The following is a 17,903-nucleotide window of genomic DNA, read 5'->3' as shown; positions in this document are numbered from 1 at the left end:
GAATGAGTGAATATAATTTTGCTTTTTTACTGTAGGTGTTTCGGGTCCCAGAGACACCGTTTTCGCTGATATTCATTAATAAGATCTATATTTTTATCTGTACTCCATCGTTGGTTTGACATTTTCAACGTTTGAAGCGCGTCCGAACTAACAAACAATACACACGTCCGCACAGCGCAGGCCCTTTCGCGACATTAGTTTCACGTCGCGTTTACACTATGAAATTAGTTGCATGACATTAATTTCACCAAAAAATCGCGCAGGGCACGAAACTAATTTACATGCATGAAATTAATGCATGCATTACGAAAGTATTAAATTACACGTGAAACTGTTGGTAAAACTAATGTCACGAAATTAATTTCACGCCACTAATTTCGTAATGTAAATTCGGCTTAACGGATCAATAGGCCCATTTTGAATTTTTGCATTGAAAATGCACGTATCATCCTATTGCTTTTGCACATTAGACTTCATGACTTTTTCTTACTAATTAATTTTACAGTTATGAAATGATACTATATTTGTTTTGTTTTGTTTTGTTTATTTTGAGTAATACCTACTTGTCGTATACCGTAATCTACCCGCTATGTTAGCAATAGGTACCAGTAAGTGTTAGTATGATTAGTGTTAAAGCAGCGCTTTTCACCCTTCGATATAATACTCCTTTTTCCAGTTGAACTTTGGGACGCCGGTGACCGGGTAGGTATCGATTTGATTTTTACCACTCGTTACGAAAAATAACGATGGATATTATCATTGTTTTAACGATTTAATCTTAAGTTTATTATTTTTCGATATTCAACAACAAAAAACCCAAGACAACAACGAGGAATTAAAGGCGATAGTGAAAGTTGACGATACTCAGTTTACTACTACTACTGAGTTAGCAGTAGCTTTCAACGTTAGTATTAAAAAAAATACTGGTTCATTTGCGTCAAATTGACAACGCTTGCGATGAAAATTGAATTATTTATGATAATCATAAACCTAGGCAATGCCCCAAATGAAACTTACCTTAAAATACATAGCTTCTACCGAATAGCACCAGCATTGCTATGGATGTGTATTATGTATTAGAAATTGGACACAATGATAGAGAAGCACACGAATCTTCGGCTAGCCTTAGGTGATCGCTCATCCACACTGTTCCTACGTAACAACAGTCGACCTTATACGGAGCAACAGATGATCTCTAAGCTACAAAAGCTAGGGTTAGAAGTTTTGCGTCATTCGTCAGACCTTGCGCCGACAGACTTCCACTTTCCCTAATTTTGAATGACTTGGCAGGGAAAAAATTCAATACCCGGGAGGTAGTAGTACAAAATGCACCTGACTTTTTCAATTAGGGTGTTGAAAGATTTGCAATCCGCTAGAACGATACCAAAGGTGAATTTTTATTGATAGAGATAAAAGGTTTATTTAAAAATAAATTTAATTTTCTGTATTAGTCTAGTTTAATTACGGTTTACTCCGCTTAGTAACGGCAATTAAACTGTAAAAATATTTTATAATAATTATGTCCAAGATTTGCGAAAATCGAAGAAAATACTGGTATGGGTTCCAACTTAAGCTCGATTTGAATGAAAGTTGAATATACTCTTACTAAATGAAAATTTATTTAGAAAACTTATTTAAACATCCATTGATATTTCTAGTTGGGTAAGATTCTACTTACACTTTTATTATTTTGGTAAGTGTCATAAATTTGCTTAATTAATTACAGATACGTATTTAAGACTTCCAAAGTAATATTTTACACTTGTATGTACTTTGCAACGAATGTTTTCTTTATATTAAAACATTTATATAAACTAGTAAAATTTTAATTTATTAAATAAATACCGAATTAATAGTTAGAGATAAGAAAAAATCTAGAACATTTTATTCATTCTATACTAAAATTAACAACTAATGATATCGTTTAGTTTATAATTAAATCAGCCAGGCAACGCGTCCTCCTTTCTCTCGTTCGATAGCTCTGTCGTCGGGTGCCGACACGTTATGTTCGGCTGAAGCGGAAGCGGTGGCGGGTAGCGGGGCTTCACTTACGCGGCGTCGCGTGAGCGAGCGCTGTGGTTCCCGTCATGAGCCACAGTCTATCCGAGCGCAGACTGCCGCACTGAGTAAAGTGGCTAATGCCAGGGCTATTTGAACGCAAGCGATCACGACCAAATCGCGTGACGAGGGTTGCGATTCCTCTTCTTGTGGTCCGTCGCTAAAACAAAATACGGATAGTTATTTTCGTTAAATTGTCCTATTAAATATGTTTCGAGAATCTTGAATTATTAATGGGATTACCTGGAAAATATGTTTGCATTAATTATTATATGTAATTATAATTAGAGATCTGCCAATGATGCATAGTAAGTCGTTTTACTAGTGGATTTTATTGGTGGTACGACCTCTTTTGAGTCCGCACGGGTAGGTACCACCGCCCGCCTATGTCTGCCGTGAAGCAGTAATGCGTGTCGGTTTGAAGGGTGGGGCAGCCGTTGTGACTATACTGAGACCTTAGAACTTATATCTCAAGGTGTGTGGCGCATTTACGTTGTAGATGTCTATAGGCTCCAGTAACCACTTAACACTAGGTGGGCTGTGAGATCGTCCACACATCTAAGCAATAAAAAAAAAATATAACCAAAAAATTATAAACTTTAAATGAGGGTAGTCGTTATTCTAAATGTTTATATTTGGAACTTCTACTTCAAAGTGAAAGAAGTCATTGCCACTTGATCGTAGGCTGCCACTGGAGTTTAAATCCGCTACAATGTGAATTGAGATCTCAATTATAGTTAATAAATGGCAATATTACCCTTTAAATAGAATGAAACCGTTCAGTAACTTCATGGCAGAGACAAGCAAAACAGTGGTATCAAACTATGCGCACAAAAGTAACAAAATAACAGATAGAATCCTAAGACATCTTCCTTTCTTAAATTTCTTAAGCGAAGATTTTGACTCAGACAGGGAACTAAATCTAGAGTTCTTGGTATAGGAAGAAATCAGACAGATTTAAAAAAAATATATATATAAATTGAACGGTAGGCGGTAACGACAGGTGAATGCTTGAATGAAAGCGTGAATATTTATTTATTTGGAAAACCTACAGTACAAATCAAGCAAATAATAATATATTAAAAAATAGCTAAAACAAAAACCAAACAAGTTTCTACCATCAAAATCACATATATTAAGTAAAGAGTGAAATATGTTATATTTTAGTAGTACACGAGTAGTTACAAAATACAAAATAAAGAAAAAAAAATTTTTTTTTTTTATTGCCCTTGTTGGCAGACGAGCATACGGCCCACCTGATGGTGAGTGGTTACCGTCGCTCATGGACTTCAGCAATGCCAGGGGCAGAGCCAAGCCGCTGCCTACCGCTTAATACTCTCCATAAGCCTCGTTTGAAGAAGGACATGTCATAGCGCTCGGGAAACACCGTGGAGGGGAGCTCATTCCATAGCCGGATGGTGCGTGGCAAAAAAGATCTCTGGAAGCGCACTGTGGATGACCGCAGTGGCTCCAGGTAGTATGGATGAACTCTACTCCGGTGGCGGGCGGTGCGGTGGTAAAAACGAGATGCCGGTATCATCTCAAATAATTCCTCAGAGCACTCCCCATGGAACATACGGTACAAAATACAGAGGGAACCGAAGTCCCTCTGCAGACCCAGAAGTTCCAAACGATCCGAGAGAAAAAAAAAAATCAGGAATAACCAACAATTTACCGTTATTATGATTAGGCGTGTATCTACTTATTAATACTAAGAAACTTGTAATGTGTTATGTTAATACAGAGCTTGAACCCTGTGTATCCTTCAGGGATACAGCTTGTTTTAATAATGTTCATCTTATTATTTATACATAATTTACATTATGAATGAGTACCGTGAATATTCCTTGATCTTGAATGTTGATATAGTGTAATTTTATCAAAAAGTTGTGCTACCAAAATTTAATTTACAACATTGTTTATTAAATCGTTCAGACATGATTTTATTTTGACGTATTAAGACAGAAACACTCTAGGGTTGAAGTTATTGAAATTTTACTAAAGAGATGCATTTGATGTTACGTGCTGTCACCGCTATTGGGTTTCGGGCATTTCAATAATATCGGTTTTCTTTTCAGAATGATTTTATTATTTTTTAGTAATCATGATAATAAAAGCTAAAACACACGATAAGCAACATTCTCTATAATAATAATAGTATTTCAAGTGACCAGGACTCATAGATGTTAGCACAACTCAAAAACTATGTTAGAATATTTAGAGCTACAAACATAAATATATGTAAGCTTGAGGGTAGACATTATCTTGTTGAACACCAAGTAAAACGATGTCACTATTTGATTCCTGATTTAATCAACAATATGTTATCTTAACAATTCACTTTAACACTTGTCCAACTTTAACCAGTACGTACAACAGTCACTGAATCACACAACGTAACGAGGATATAGTAAGTGCACCAGGCAAGCGCAGTCCAACGAATGTTCATTTCAAGGCACGTTCCGCCTTTTTATACTAGCCGGCGCAGCTGGCTTATGAGTCACTTCTGTTGCAGCTGTTGTTTACGAGTGGAACGACACGGCCGGCGCGCCTGGCTTGTGTGAGTCACTCCTATTGCACGTGCTATATAACATAAATATCGTTAACGCCGTCACGGCCATACTGACGTGCGCTCGTCCTCGTGCGCGCATTCTTATGGTATGTCTGTGAACAACAAACGTGTTCGTTCATCCTGACATTAACGGATGCAACTTAAAACGTGGTCTATGATATTAACAATCTAGTACGGTTCGGTTCGCATAATTCTTCAGAAAATCCTATACTGGCTATAAATAACCTTCAGACTGCTTACATACCTGGGCCAGTTCATTTAAAACTCTTCAGGTATGTAAGTATGTCCCTTTTAACTTAGACCGGAATTGTTATCCCTTCAGTTTTTCGAACTGGACCGGATAATGCTAGACCGAATCGCAATCCCTGTAGCTAATTGTTGTGGCTAATCTGGATGAAAATCCCTATAGCCAAGCCATTGGACCGGACAGACCCTTCAATGACTTCACACTTTTTTTTTTTTTTTTCTCTCTTTTTTTTTTGCTAGTCCGGATTAACATCTCTCTAGCCACATACAATTCTCTTTTTTTTTTTTTTTTTTTAATCTGCGTGTACGGTAGCGTTTGTTAAAACATTTCTTAAACCAGAACATTTATACGGAATTTCTTCAGAAATAGTGCGAGACCGACCATCGTTTTCTACATTTCCAACACCTGCACCTGAGGTGCCTGAGCTTACAGACATTGTATCACTACCCACAGACTATGTTTGCTGTATCGCTATTTGCGGACAAAAATGTCGCTTCTATTGTCAGTGATAGAGTCGTCATCATTAAGATCAGTTTCATGAACAAGATTAATTAACCCATCTGTGTACGCCGTCACGTCATCGTCACTATAATTTTCAGAAATTTCTAGTAGGCCTGACGGGCCTCGAGGTATTTCACGTAAGTTTTCATGGGGAAATTTGTACACTCTATTAGAACTATTTACATGTCTCAATTTATACCTATCGTTTTCCAAAACTGCAGTAATGTTGAAGGGACCTTTACATTTTCGGTCAACTTACGAAAACAAAATCCCCAGCGGAAAAGAGTTTGACTTTAGCTTTGCCTCGACTAAACCAAGCTTCTGTTTGTGCCCTTTTTTTATGTTTTCGCCGGTCTTCGACCGTGCTAAATCAAGATCTAATCTAGAGGGATTATCACTCTGTTGAAACTTTAGATATTTCAAGTGAACTACCCTGAACGGAAAACGTCTATTCTATTGGAGTAAACCCTGTTACTCGACAACGTGCACTATTAAGGGCGAGTTGAATATCCCCTAAGTGCTCTTGCCATCATGATTGGTCTAAGTTACTTTCAGATCAAAGAGTGACTTGTTCATGAAACCGCTTACCATTGAATAAATTACTATGACTTTGTTTTATAAGACTACATTCTGACCCTGAATGGAACATAAAGGGGAAGCCAAAACCACTTATCTGTAACACACTGAAGCTCTGGAACACACGTTGACGTCTCTGGTTGGACCTGCCACAGCACCTGGAGCAGTGTCGTTTTTCTTCTTGTAGCGCATGGAACACCCAGAAGCTACATGGCTCGCATCACCGCACACGTAACAGCCGACTTGCAGGCGAGAGCCGGGCGCCCACGGATGAGGAGGTTGTTCAGGTTTTGCAGGCTGTATTTTTTGTGAGGCAAGTAGTAGCTCGAGCCTTAAGCGAATGTGTGAGAGTCAAAATTAAATCGACACCACTTGTGCTAAGTGGTTACTGGAACCCATAGACATCCACAGCGCAAACGCACCACACACCTTGAGATAGAAGTTCTAAGGTCTCAGCATAGTTACAACCGCTGCCCCACCCTTCAAACCGAAATACACCACCGCTTCACGGCAGAAATAGGCAGGGTGATGGTACCCGTGCGGTCGATGGCACTATACGGAGCACCCGTCTGGTGCCACGTCCTTACCCACGAGAACGTCGCCGCGCTGCGACGCCGGCAGCGCGCGATCGCAGTTATTCAATGATACCTCACAGTCTCCTACGAGGCGGCGCGCCCTAGCGCAAGTGCAGCCGGAGCTTGGGGGCTCCAATATCGGCAGTCCGTGCTGGAGGCGTGGTCTCGTCGTTTGGCGGACCCGTCAGCCGGCCTCCGTACCGTCGAGGCGATCTGCCCGGTTCTCGCGGACTGGGTGGGCCGCGACCGCGGAAGTCTCACCTCCGGCTACCTGTGCAGACTCACAAGACATTTTACCACCATGCAAACTTCTTACCGCAACAAATCTTACCAGCCACCACGCAAACTATAATTTTACGGGTTCCACCTCTCTTACACGCTGTTACTCCCACACTGAGGAAGCCAACCGCGAACACTTGTCAAGCACGCACAAGCACGCACTTCACCCGAAAAACCTGCATCCGCCAGCGGAACCCGAACACCGCCGCATCGCCAGACACGAACGCACCGGACGTCTTATCTTACAGGTCACGACGACTTCAGATGTGTCAATTTTTCTTCCCCACGGAAACTTGCTTGCTTTCTTGTTTGCTTGCTTGCTGGAGCCCGAAGTCATCGAACGTGTAGTGTTATTGGTATTGAATCGAGTAGATTCTAAAATTTCAGCGACAATTCGCAGTCTCATGTCCTGGTTTACTGTACTAGTGCCATGTAACTCTAGCAGTAGTCATTGGCTTAAAAACGATTCGTGTCGGAACTACCCACTCGTCATGACAGATCCATTATTGCGATCGAAGTTTCACTTGAGATTTGCACTTGCCTTAATTTCTTGCAATAGCTTGTTACGTGTTGTATTTCCGCTAGTAAATGCCATGTGATAAGTCGAGAGTCAACTGGGCAACATGAGCCAGAACGTAAGATGTGACGATTTCTTCGTGGCTCAGATCTTCCATCGAGGTAACAGAGACGTTATTACACGACTTACGTATGCTGCATTCACGCTCTTGTGGCGTACCACTACTAGTATTCTGATCTGCATCATGTTTTTTTTTGCTGTACTTCGAACATGTTCAAACACGTCACGCCAGTGAGAGTAGAGTCCTGATCTCACTTCTGATGTAAGCTTGAGGGTAGACATTATCTTGTTGAACACCAAGTAAAACGATGTCACTATTTGATTCCTGATTTAATCAACAATATGTTATCTTAACAATTCACTTTAACACTTGTCCAACTTTAACTAGTACGTACAACAGTCACTGAATCACACAACGTAACGAGGATATAGTAAGTGCACCAGGCAAGCGCAGTCCAACGAATGTTCATTTCAAGGCACGTTCCGCCTTTTTATACTAGCCGGCGCAGCCGGCTTATGAGTCACTTCTGTTGCAGCTGTTGTTTACGAGTGGAACGACACGGCCGGCGCGCCTGGCTTGTGTGAGTCACTCCTATTGCACGTGCTATATAACATAAATATCGTTAACGCCGTCATATATATATTGAGCCGCACTGCCATCCATCGCCGTACTCTCCCATGAGAAATAGCACTGCAGCGATTCATATATTATCCAGACGTTTTGCAATGCTCTTACAACCACCCCTCACTCAGCAAGCCAAGGACACGTTTCTTAGGCTCCTAGTACACGGCATAGCCAAAACGCGCAGACGATGCGTGTTTCAGGAACGCGCGTCATCTGCGCCGTAGATGCCAATTTTTGCGTTTTTATAGATTCAAACAAGCGTTAAACGTTTGAAGCGCTACGAAAAGGCGGACGAGAGGTAGAGGAGGGGCGCGCGCTCACGCCATAGTATCGAAACGTAGACTACAACGCATCTGTATCGCTGTATCTGCGCGTATAAGCGCTTTTTTTCATACCTAAGCTGGTAGCCTTGAGAGGCTATTTCAGCGTAACCTTAACTAGTAGGTGAGCTCACAGGGCTCAAACCGGAGTGATGCTAACACTGACCCTAGCAAGAGCAGTGCTTCGCAGAATCTACCTCCGGATCGGAAACGCGACCCACTGAGAAGATCCGGCGAGAAATTCAGTGGGCTGTGTCTATAAGTTAATTCGCTCGTCGAGCCCTTCGTCGCAAGCGACGGGTTCGACGAGGACGGTGACCGGCGCTTGTGGTACCTAAAAGCACCGTTAATAGATCGGAAGGATCCGTAATGACGTATTTTGGGTGATAATATTAGCGCAGTAGACGCGCGCTTCACGACCACCGATAATGCTTAGGGTTACAAGGTTCGTTCGAATCTCGTTTGAAGCGCGTATACGCGCGTCATCTGTGCATCGACTGCGCGTTTAAAATATGCCGTGTGCTATGGGCCTTACGTTGTGTGAAAACTTTATACTGTGCATCTGCGAACATCCCTGAAGCGCTACAGAAGCCACTCAGAAGCAGGGTAGCCGCACCAGTATCCTAAGCTTGTTATTATATTGAACACGGAGGCCATCCGACGAGCGCTGCCTATATCAGGCCCACAAGCTGTGCGTCTGAAATATCTTTCAGTAGGCCCGAAAGAGAGTGTGACTTTTATTTTTAGTGAGCAGCGTATTCGCCCTTACCGACTTACCTTATTTACCTTACCTCTCGATATTAGGTTGTGCTTGTATGCTCTCTACCAACATAACACTGAGTGTAAGTTATATTGTAGTTGGAGGTGACGAATGGAGATTAGTAAATGGCTCGTTTTTAAGCTATGATTTATTTAAACTTACCTATGATTAACTCCGGGTGGATCCAGGATAGTTCTGCAGCATTGTACGATAAGTGCAAGGAGTAAGCACGTGGCTGCGGCCCACAAAACGCTGGCCGCTCCCGCTCCTGCGCCCGCCACTCCCGACACAGTGCTCCAACCTCGCGATGTGTGGATAGAGACCGCTTCAGAAGAACATTTTGTACTCACATTTCTAATTTCTAATTTATTTTTATAATTAAAACCTATTGGTGTTCTTTATTTGAATTCTGAGCTTTTGAGTTCTGTGAGTCTACTTTGCCTTTTATTAGTTTTATTAATTTGGTTAGTAGCGTGTATCACCATCTTAATTAACCATCTATTTTTAATTCGTTCGACCTGTCGAATGTCTGTTCAGCCGTGAACGATCATATTAGGATCACAAAGGTACATCCTGAACTGAAAACGATTTTTTAATAAAGAACACTAATTACGTAAATTCATAATTGCTTTATTTCTTAGATGGATAGACGAGCTCGCGTCCTGGTATCACTCACCCATCAATGACAAAAAAAAGAAATTGGATATTACGCTAATTGTAGTTTTGAAATTTAAACAAAATATTGCAAAGCTGTAGATTTCGATGTAGATGTGAAAAAAAAAAGCGAAAAAAATATACTAAGCGTTTTCACGCGCAAGATGGAAGCCTGGAATAGTTTTATATATAGGCATCACTAAGGTTTACCTGCTGCTAACACACTAAGGCCGCCAGCCGGTATTCCGAGACCCATATTGAACTTTTGCCTCTCTTCTATGAAAGCTACGCTGCCCATCACCATAGCTGAAATTCCACATACTATCTGTAAACAATAAGAAAATAGTTATAACTTTTTGTTAATGGAACGAATTAATGTTATCTTCTATCTTCTATATATACCTAGTCAGGTCATAAATTCTGTCACATGTTTAATGTAAAATAATTGAAACAAGTTTATTCATTATGTAACCATTCATATACCAAAATGAACTTGACAAAACATAGATTCTTATGACACTAAAGTTTATTCAAAATGACCTCCGTGATTTTGAATACAGGCCTTCAATCTGCGCGGCCAGTTGTCTATCGCAGCACGAACGATGTCCATGTCAATATCGGCGGCTGCCTTAATCAAGGATGTCTTGAGTGACTCCAAATCGGGATGAGGCTTTGAGCACGCCTTTTCCTCCAAGTGTTGCCATATCTTGTAATCTAACGGATTCAAATCTGGACTGGAGGAGGGCCAGTCTTCGTGCCGGATGAAGTCGATTTCACGCGCCGCCAGCCAGTCTTGTGTGCTCTTCGCTCTATGAGCTGGCGCCGAATCTTGTTGGAATACCCAGTGCCTGTTATTGAACATGGTATGAGAAACAGGTTCCACAAGGTTCGTCAGGACTGTATTTTGATACACAACTGCATTCGTTTTTACACCTTTCTCACAAAAATGTACCTCTGTTAAGCCCCAATAAGAAACTCCCAACCATACCATGAGCGAGGATGGAAAATGACCTCGTTGGACACGCGGAATACGGTTGCTCGCTTCTTCACTACTGTGTGCGTACACCTATCATTTTGTTTGTTGTAGCTCTCTTCAACGGTAAAAATTTTTTCATCCGAAAAGGAATTTCCCGATATTTTTTTCCCGCGTACCGCTTCAACAAAGCGCGGCATCTCTTCAGTCTCAGGTCCATTAGACGAGCATTCAAACGATGTCCTGTTTTTCTTCGATATGCCCGAAGCCCTAAGTCTTCATTTAACACCCTTTTCACCGTGGTTCTGCTTAACCCCATCTGAAGGGCCAACAGCTTCTGCTTACGTTTGGGATTTCTTTGAATTCGCGCCTTCACAGCTTTTATCACTGCTGGATTCCTAACAGACCGATGGCGACCACTTCTTGACCTGTCATCTACACTAGAGTCTTCATTGTATCGTTTGATGGTACGATAAACGAATCTTTTGGTTATATTAAATTTTTTCAGTATGTTAAAAATTTGAATTGGCGCGTAACCGCAACGATGCAACGCAATAACTGCAACACGGTCTTCTTTAAGCGTCCACTCCATATTTAAAAATGAGTAAAATTCTAAAAGTATACATTTTTATTTTCATGAACAATTCAAAATTTGAATTCAATAAACTTTTTTGTGGCCAGCATTCTAAAAGAAAAGTTTTTACTGTGTGACAATACTTATGACCTGACTAGTTATATAAAAATGAATTGCTGTTCCTTAGTCTTGCTAAAACTCGAGAACGGCTGAACTGATTTGGCTAATTTTGATCTTGAATTATTTGTGGAAGTCCAGAGAAGGCTTAAAAGGTAGATAAATATGAAAATGCTCGGAATTAAATAAAATTAACAATTTTGTTTTTCCTTTGATGTGTCCCCTTCCTGTGGATTCCTTTTCTTTGTTTTAAGTTTATTTTATACAAAAGTTTAGGTCTTTTATTTATCGATTGAGGCACTACGAAGTCTGGCGGGTCAGCTATATCAAAATAAATTAGATGTGATTAATTTTTAACGGATTTCGATAGACTTATGAATCGATATTTGCGCTAAAATTGAATGAATTTAATTTTAAAAACCCTCTTTCTATAGCAGTCTTGTGAAAACATGGAAAGGTTTTTTGTGGTTGAATTTTCGGGACGCCACCCTTTTGAGTGGCATGTGGAAAGAGAGTTGAATCTACCTGTTGAAAATGTTGCTAGGTAGCCATCTGCGGGGATCGCACCCTTGGACAGAAAAGCGACGGAAGGGTTGTTTTTGGTAACGTAATTATTTGTCTTATTTATTATACAACTATTCTAGACGTTTTAGTCATGAATGCATCTTTAATAAATCTTTCTTTAGAAAAAGACCTTTCTTTAGAAGGCATTCTGAGTAACGCCAATCCATTTTCTTTAGAAGCTATAATAGGATTTCTTTTGGAAGGTTTTCCTTAAAATGTTTCTTTAGTTGAATTTACCGGAAAATATAATTTTGGTAATTCACTGAGGCGTTTTAGTAGTGAATGGTTTTTTTTTTATAAAAGTAGTAATTTTAAGTAAATACGTTGCGAATATCTTTTTAGTCCTTGAACATGAAAATTGTGTAGTATTTGAAACGTCGGTAGTAATATAATATCTTATATCTTATATATATAATACTTATACAGGGGATCTCGGGGGCGATTAATCGATCTGGCTACGATTTAGTTTCAGAAAATGTTGTCTTGTTCGTATTCTCAATAATCAACTTTATGACCCTTCCCGACATCTATTGGCGAATAATAATACTATTTTTCATAATTGCGAGCAACTAACTGCTTTAAAGACACAATAACACTAAAGTTATTTCAGCAGATGGCGTTGTTAAGCCACCCGAAGCCACTTAAAAATGCCTAAACGATCTTGGAATATTACATCATTTTATCAATACTAGAGGTCCCGCAGTAGTCGAAATTCGACTATAATTAATTGGAATTGTAAGTTTGTACACTATTATGATTGTATTTTATACTTCTATAATCACAAATTTCGCCAAGACTACACTATAAAAAATATTAACAAAGACAAACAATATTTAATCTGTTCTCAATTTGACTACAGACGTCAAGAACAAAAGTTTGACAATAAATAGTATGCATGCGTGTGTGCGTCAAATACATGGTATGTAGTGTGTGTAATGTTTTCTTTATTGAGTTAATGTATCTTTTATGCATTATTTTAAAAATATATTAGCATTGTGCACTTCTTCTCTATATTCTCTATAAGTGTGGGAAATTTCATACTCCTCCGTTCGCGCAATTTTCGTAAAAAGGGATACAAAGTTTTTGCTTCACGTATTAATATATAGATGTAATTCGTATTTAAATATAATTTCTAAAAAATACAATTCATCAAAAAAAAAAAAACACTGAGCGAAGCTGGCTGGAAGCGGCCATCGTCTAGTATAATATAGTGAAAGCAAAAAAATTTGAAAATCAGCGAAATTTCAATCGTGGGTGTAGTTTTTATCATGTCTATGATTGGCGACGTCCGGTGAAGCTCACCACCACCCGAAATGATGACCACGGCCACTCTGCCAAGAGTGCAAACGACTGAGAAGAAGAATAATTCGCGAAGACTGAAGAAAAAATAATAAATAAAAGAAAAAAATAAGGCGTTGTTTTGGTACAAGCCACGTCTTCAATCGAGTTGGTTGCACAACCACCCGGGATACTAATTTATAAGAGCTAACCACTTAGTTTCAGTTCCGAGAATACTGTGAAAAACAAATTGTGTCTCAACTTGTTTGGCACAATATTTTGCGGAAAAGCGAAATTTTACAAAGTTTGTCTGGCTTCTGACTGTAAGCACTTAATTGCGTTGAAGCTTTCAGAATAAAAATTACGGAAAAATCTTTTAAAGCATTTAATTTCTTTTTTTTTGTTTTGTTTTTTAATGAATCCCTACGATTACTAGTGACTCGGGGGCCTTTCCAGTTTCACCAAGGTGGGCAAGCAAAAAAAGCTCAGCCAGGAGGGGTGGGAGGATTTGCTAACAGCTGCCCGAGCGCTTTTTTTTATTATTGATTACGTGGGTGGACGAGCTCACAGCCGACCTGGTGTTAAGTGGTTACTGAAGCCCATAGACATCTACAACGTAAAAATGCCACCCACCTTGAGATATAATTTCTGAGGTCTCAAGTATAGTTACAACGGCTGCCCCACCCTTCAAACCGAAACGCATTTTTGCTTCACGGCAGAAATAGGCCCGTGTGGACTCACAAGAGATCCTACCACCAGTAATTACGCAAATTATAATTTTGCGGGTTTGATTTTTATTACACGCTTCCAAAGGAGACCTAACAACTCAAGAGCAGTTGCTTCGCGAATGAATCTACTATCGGATCGGTATCGCGACCCGCTGAGAAGACCCGGCGAGAAACTCAGCGGGCTGATGCATGGGTTAAGTTGCACGTCGAGCTCATTGCCGAGTTCGACGAGTACGGTTACCGGGGTGACTTTTTTCTTGTTGTATGGATTGATCTTAAAAGCAGTTTTTCAATTTTATTCGTTTTGTTCCTAAATTTTATATTTGATACATGAATCACTTAACGTTAAGTAGGCAGTGAGCTCATTCACGGTACTATGCAATCATAACAAAAAAAACAAAAAAAAAATACATAAAAATACACTATGCTCGAATTTGCTTTAGAGCTTAAAACTGTCTACCTAATGTATATTAGTTTGAAAATGGTAGGCCCTATAACGTAATCTAAGAGAGGTCTTCCCAATTTTATTAAAACCGTGAAACAACTGAATATTCAACAGTTTCCAAGAGGGTTTATCTAAAGTTGACTGGATTATAAGTATTAAAATAAACAATGGATTATAAAATTCGAGTCGGTCGGGTCTTTCGTGACGATGGACTTCATTTATTTTATCTCTGAATCGTGAATTGAATTGTGAATTATTGTAACAATGTAACACTTTATCTTCATAGGCTACGAATACTTAAATTCATTGGTAGTTGGAGTAATTATGGATAGATACCGCCGCTCATATTGAGGCAAGAAATTGATGACTTATATGGCGGTTGGCTCACTCTTCATACCAAAACATCTGACTTTTTAACCGTAGCGATAGGCAGGAAAGCGATACTTATGAACTGTGCTAACAACTTATATAATGGTAGGCCATAAGCTACCTCTAGCAAATAAAGGGACAAAAATAATTTTGGTACAGAAATCATACATAGTTTTATCCTAGTATTTGACATGATGACGTAATAATCAATTTGAAAAATTTTTTTGATAATGTTTTATTTACCTGCAACACCCTTAGTCTTAGTACTAAAGCGAAAGGGTAGGTTGTTGATTGATGGAAGAATGTTCCTTCTCTTTCTCCTGTCAGCGGAGCCGCGGATTCCTTCCGCCGCGATAGAGCTGTCTGCAAGAAAAAAAGGTAACATTTTTAATTACATATTATTATGTATTACAAAATGAGCAGAGTACAGATTTTTGTAAGCAAATACACTGGAATAAGTAAAAAAAACACGTCAATTATAATTAAAGCTGTCATAGGACTAACTGTATATTTAATTTCGTTGGAAAATAGACCATGCAAGAATCTTCCTATACAGAGCATGTCATGAATCATTAAAATTGATTAGAATTTTAGCTAATACTGCAATTACAAATAAGAATCGTTACTGATTACATACAAAGGTCCATTAACGATGGTCACCGCTTTTGCTAGTTCTATGGCAAAGAGATACATAAGTTAGGCCTGCTGTCTCTTTGAAAAAATAATACGTTATGTATGGATTCAAAACTCTCTTTATCTCAAGATACACAGCCGTATTCGTGTCATTGGGTTCCGACAGTCGCATCACATCAAATAGATGTTCTGGTAGGGCGTCTTAGAGCCCGCATTGGGAGGTATCACCATTCTGCCGATCTCTTGTCTCAAGGTGGGTGGTGGCTTTCACGTTATAATGTCTATGATCCTCGGTAAATATTTAACACCACGCGGGCAGAGAGTTCGTTGACCCATCTGAGCAATATTAAAAAAGACCGTGAGCATTCTAGAAGATAAGTAGATAGTAGATAATATACTTTATTGCACACCAAAATACAACATTAAAAAAAACAATCAACCAGCAGATATATTTGTACTACAATAGGCGGTAAAAAATATCTCAAAACCAATTAATCCAATAAAAAATCAAACTTGACGATCAGTTCTTCCAAAAACATTCTTAGTAACCCTCAGTACCTGCCAGTACCAGGATTTTCAACGCATGCGTACCATTAGTCTTCTACACTTACAAAAACGACTGTTTCTCAACATGCTTGTTATTCGTGCGTCCCTAAACCATTCGTCCTATTGCAATGAGACTTGTTGTAGCTGTTCTTGACATTTTAAAAAAGGAGTTATGGAAATATTTAACAGAAACATAAACAAACAGAAATGGCCGTTCGAAGTTAGGAGGGAATGATAACTCGTTTACGTGTTTGCCGGCCTAATGTATAACACGAAATCAGGTTAAAGTTTAACAGCGATGTGACAGTATCAATTTTCATAACGTAATTTGATTCTTTATTAAAAAAGAAAATATAGTGTTTTCGGAGTGTTTCATTGGATGTGTTGTGTAATTAAAAAAACCAAAATGAGTGATTCTGATAGTGAAAATGAAACGGGTAAAGCCGTTGATGACAAAGACAGGGGTAGTTCAGAATCAAGTGACGATGATGAGTTCACAACAGAAGATTCAGGGACGCCGAGAGATGGTGAGCAGCTTTGTAACTCATTTAGTTTTGTGGTTGAAGAGCAAGTGGTTCTAAAATAAATCGCCACCAATGGCATTAACACTGACAAAACATACAAAGAGTCATTGAAACCCTTGGAGACACAATGATTACTCTCCGTGAACTGTATAGAATGTTACTCTGAATATTTTTTTAATTTATATCTAGATACTTGTTTCTCTACACGATCTCCAACTAAAGCGAAGCTCATCTATTTTACTTCAAAAACTCTGTTTATTAGATAGCTTTGACCTGTCCATAAAACCACGAAAAATAAGATTCATCTTTCGGGATAGAAAATGTAAACAAAAACGATTTCTTTTAAACTGGTAGCATCCGACATTGGAATGAACTCCCCTCCACACTGTTTCCCAAGCCCTATGACACGTCATTCTTCAAACTAGGCTTAGAGGAGATCCTCAGCAGTAGATAGCGACTGGACTATGCCCCTGGCATTGTTGATGACCATGAGCAAAAGTGACTACTTATCTTCAGATACGCCGTACGCTTTTCTACGAACAAAGGCAATACATAAACCAGGGGGGTAGATATAACTACTTATTCTTATTCTCCTAAAATAACTAATTAGTAAAATATTACTGGGAAATACTTGTCATCTAAGTGTAGGACTCCGCTTCTAACAATCAGGAAATAATACACAGATTGCAGTAGTTTACTTAATTTTGTATTGCTTTATTTGTAACTCCACTTGTACAATCTTTAGACATCTGCTCACTACCGAATACACTGCTTTTCTGTCCCGTTTTTTCAGACTACCGCCTTTTTTATTATGTCACGACCACACTACTGGCATTGCTACCACCAACAGTGTTGCTATTTGGCAATCCGAAAATTTCCTTAACTTTAACATGAAAATTTTTATTTTTATTATTTTAAAACAAACCGTACATAAGTAAAGACTTCTGGAAATTTAATATTTCTCTAATACGTAATATAATATGTCTGGGTGTTTAATATTTAAATATCTATATTTTGTATATAATTAGATAGATACAAAATATAGATATACAAAAATTAAAGAATTTGAAGATTAACTTATTAAATTAAATAATTCTGAATAATACTACATAATTATTGGGTCATGATTATATACGATTTGTTTCTATTTATTTATTTAAAATTGCAGCTTCTAATTTTTTGACGCAAGTTATAATCTGGTAGGTAGTCGTAAAATAGCATCGGTCTAGAGATTTCGAGATGCTGTACGTATTCATACACTGCGTGCTCACAAAATCACAAAATATATTATCAAACTGCTAAAACAAAGGATTTTTAAATTAACATTTTTTTCTCAAACAGTTATAGTCCCAGTTTTTTGTAGTGCACTACAATTCATATGCACTGGATATATGAAAAAACTAATAAA

The 17,903-nt window shown here is 38.7% G+C and overlaps 1 protein-coding gene across 3 annotated transcripts in view; it reads right to left on the bottom strand.

Annotated features, from left to right (window-relative positions):
* Window positions 1–1,597: 1,597 nt before the first annotated feature.
* LOC110386044 (uncharacterized) overlaps window positions 1,598–17,903 on the bottom strand; it is a 74,118-nt gene continuing 57,812 nt past the window's right edge. For 2 of the 3 annotated variants that reach the window (XM_038012960.1, XM_038012961.2), the window contains exons 3-6: window positions 15,036–15,155; window positions 9,955–10,069; window positions 9,253–9,415; window positions 1,598–2,218 (exon numbers count right to left, since the gene is read on the bottom strand). In XM_038012960.1, the coding sequence (XP_037868888.1) occupies window positions 2,086–2,218; window positions 9,253–9,415; window positions 9,955–10,069; window positions 15,036–15,155 (531 nt within the window). In that variant the 3' untranslated portion in view covers window positions 1,598–2,085. The remainder of the gene's footprint in view (window positions 2,219–9,252; window positions 9,416–9,954; window positions 10,070–15,035; window positions 15,156–17,903) is intronic. The other variant, XM_038012962.2, reaches the window with a different exon arrangement.

Source organism: Bombyx mori, chromosome 9 (assembly GCF_030269925.1).
Source record: "Bombyx mori chromosome 9, ASM3026992v2".
Classification (NCBI taxonomy): domain Eukaryota; kingdom Metazoa; phylum Arthropoda; class Insecta; order Lepidoptera; family Bombycidae; genus Bombyx; species Bombyx mori.
Note: the sequence above shows the minus strand (reverse complement) of the source record. Positions and strands in the feature narration are given on the sequence as shown.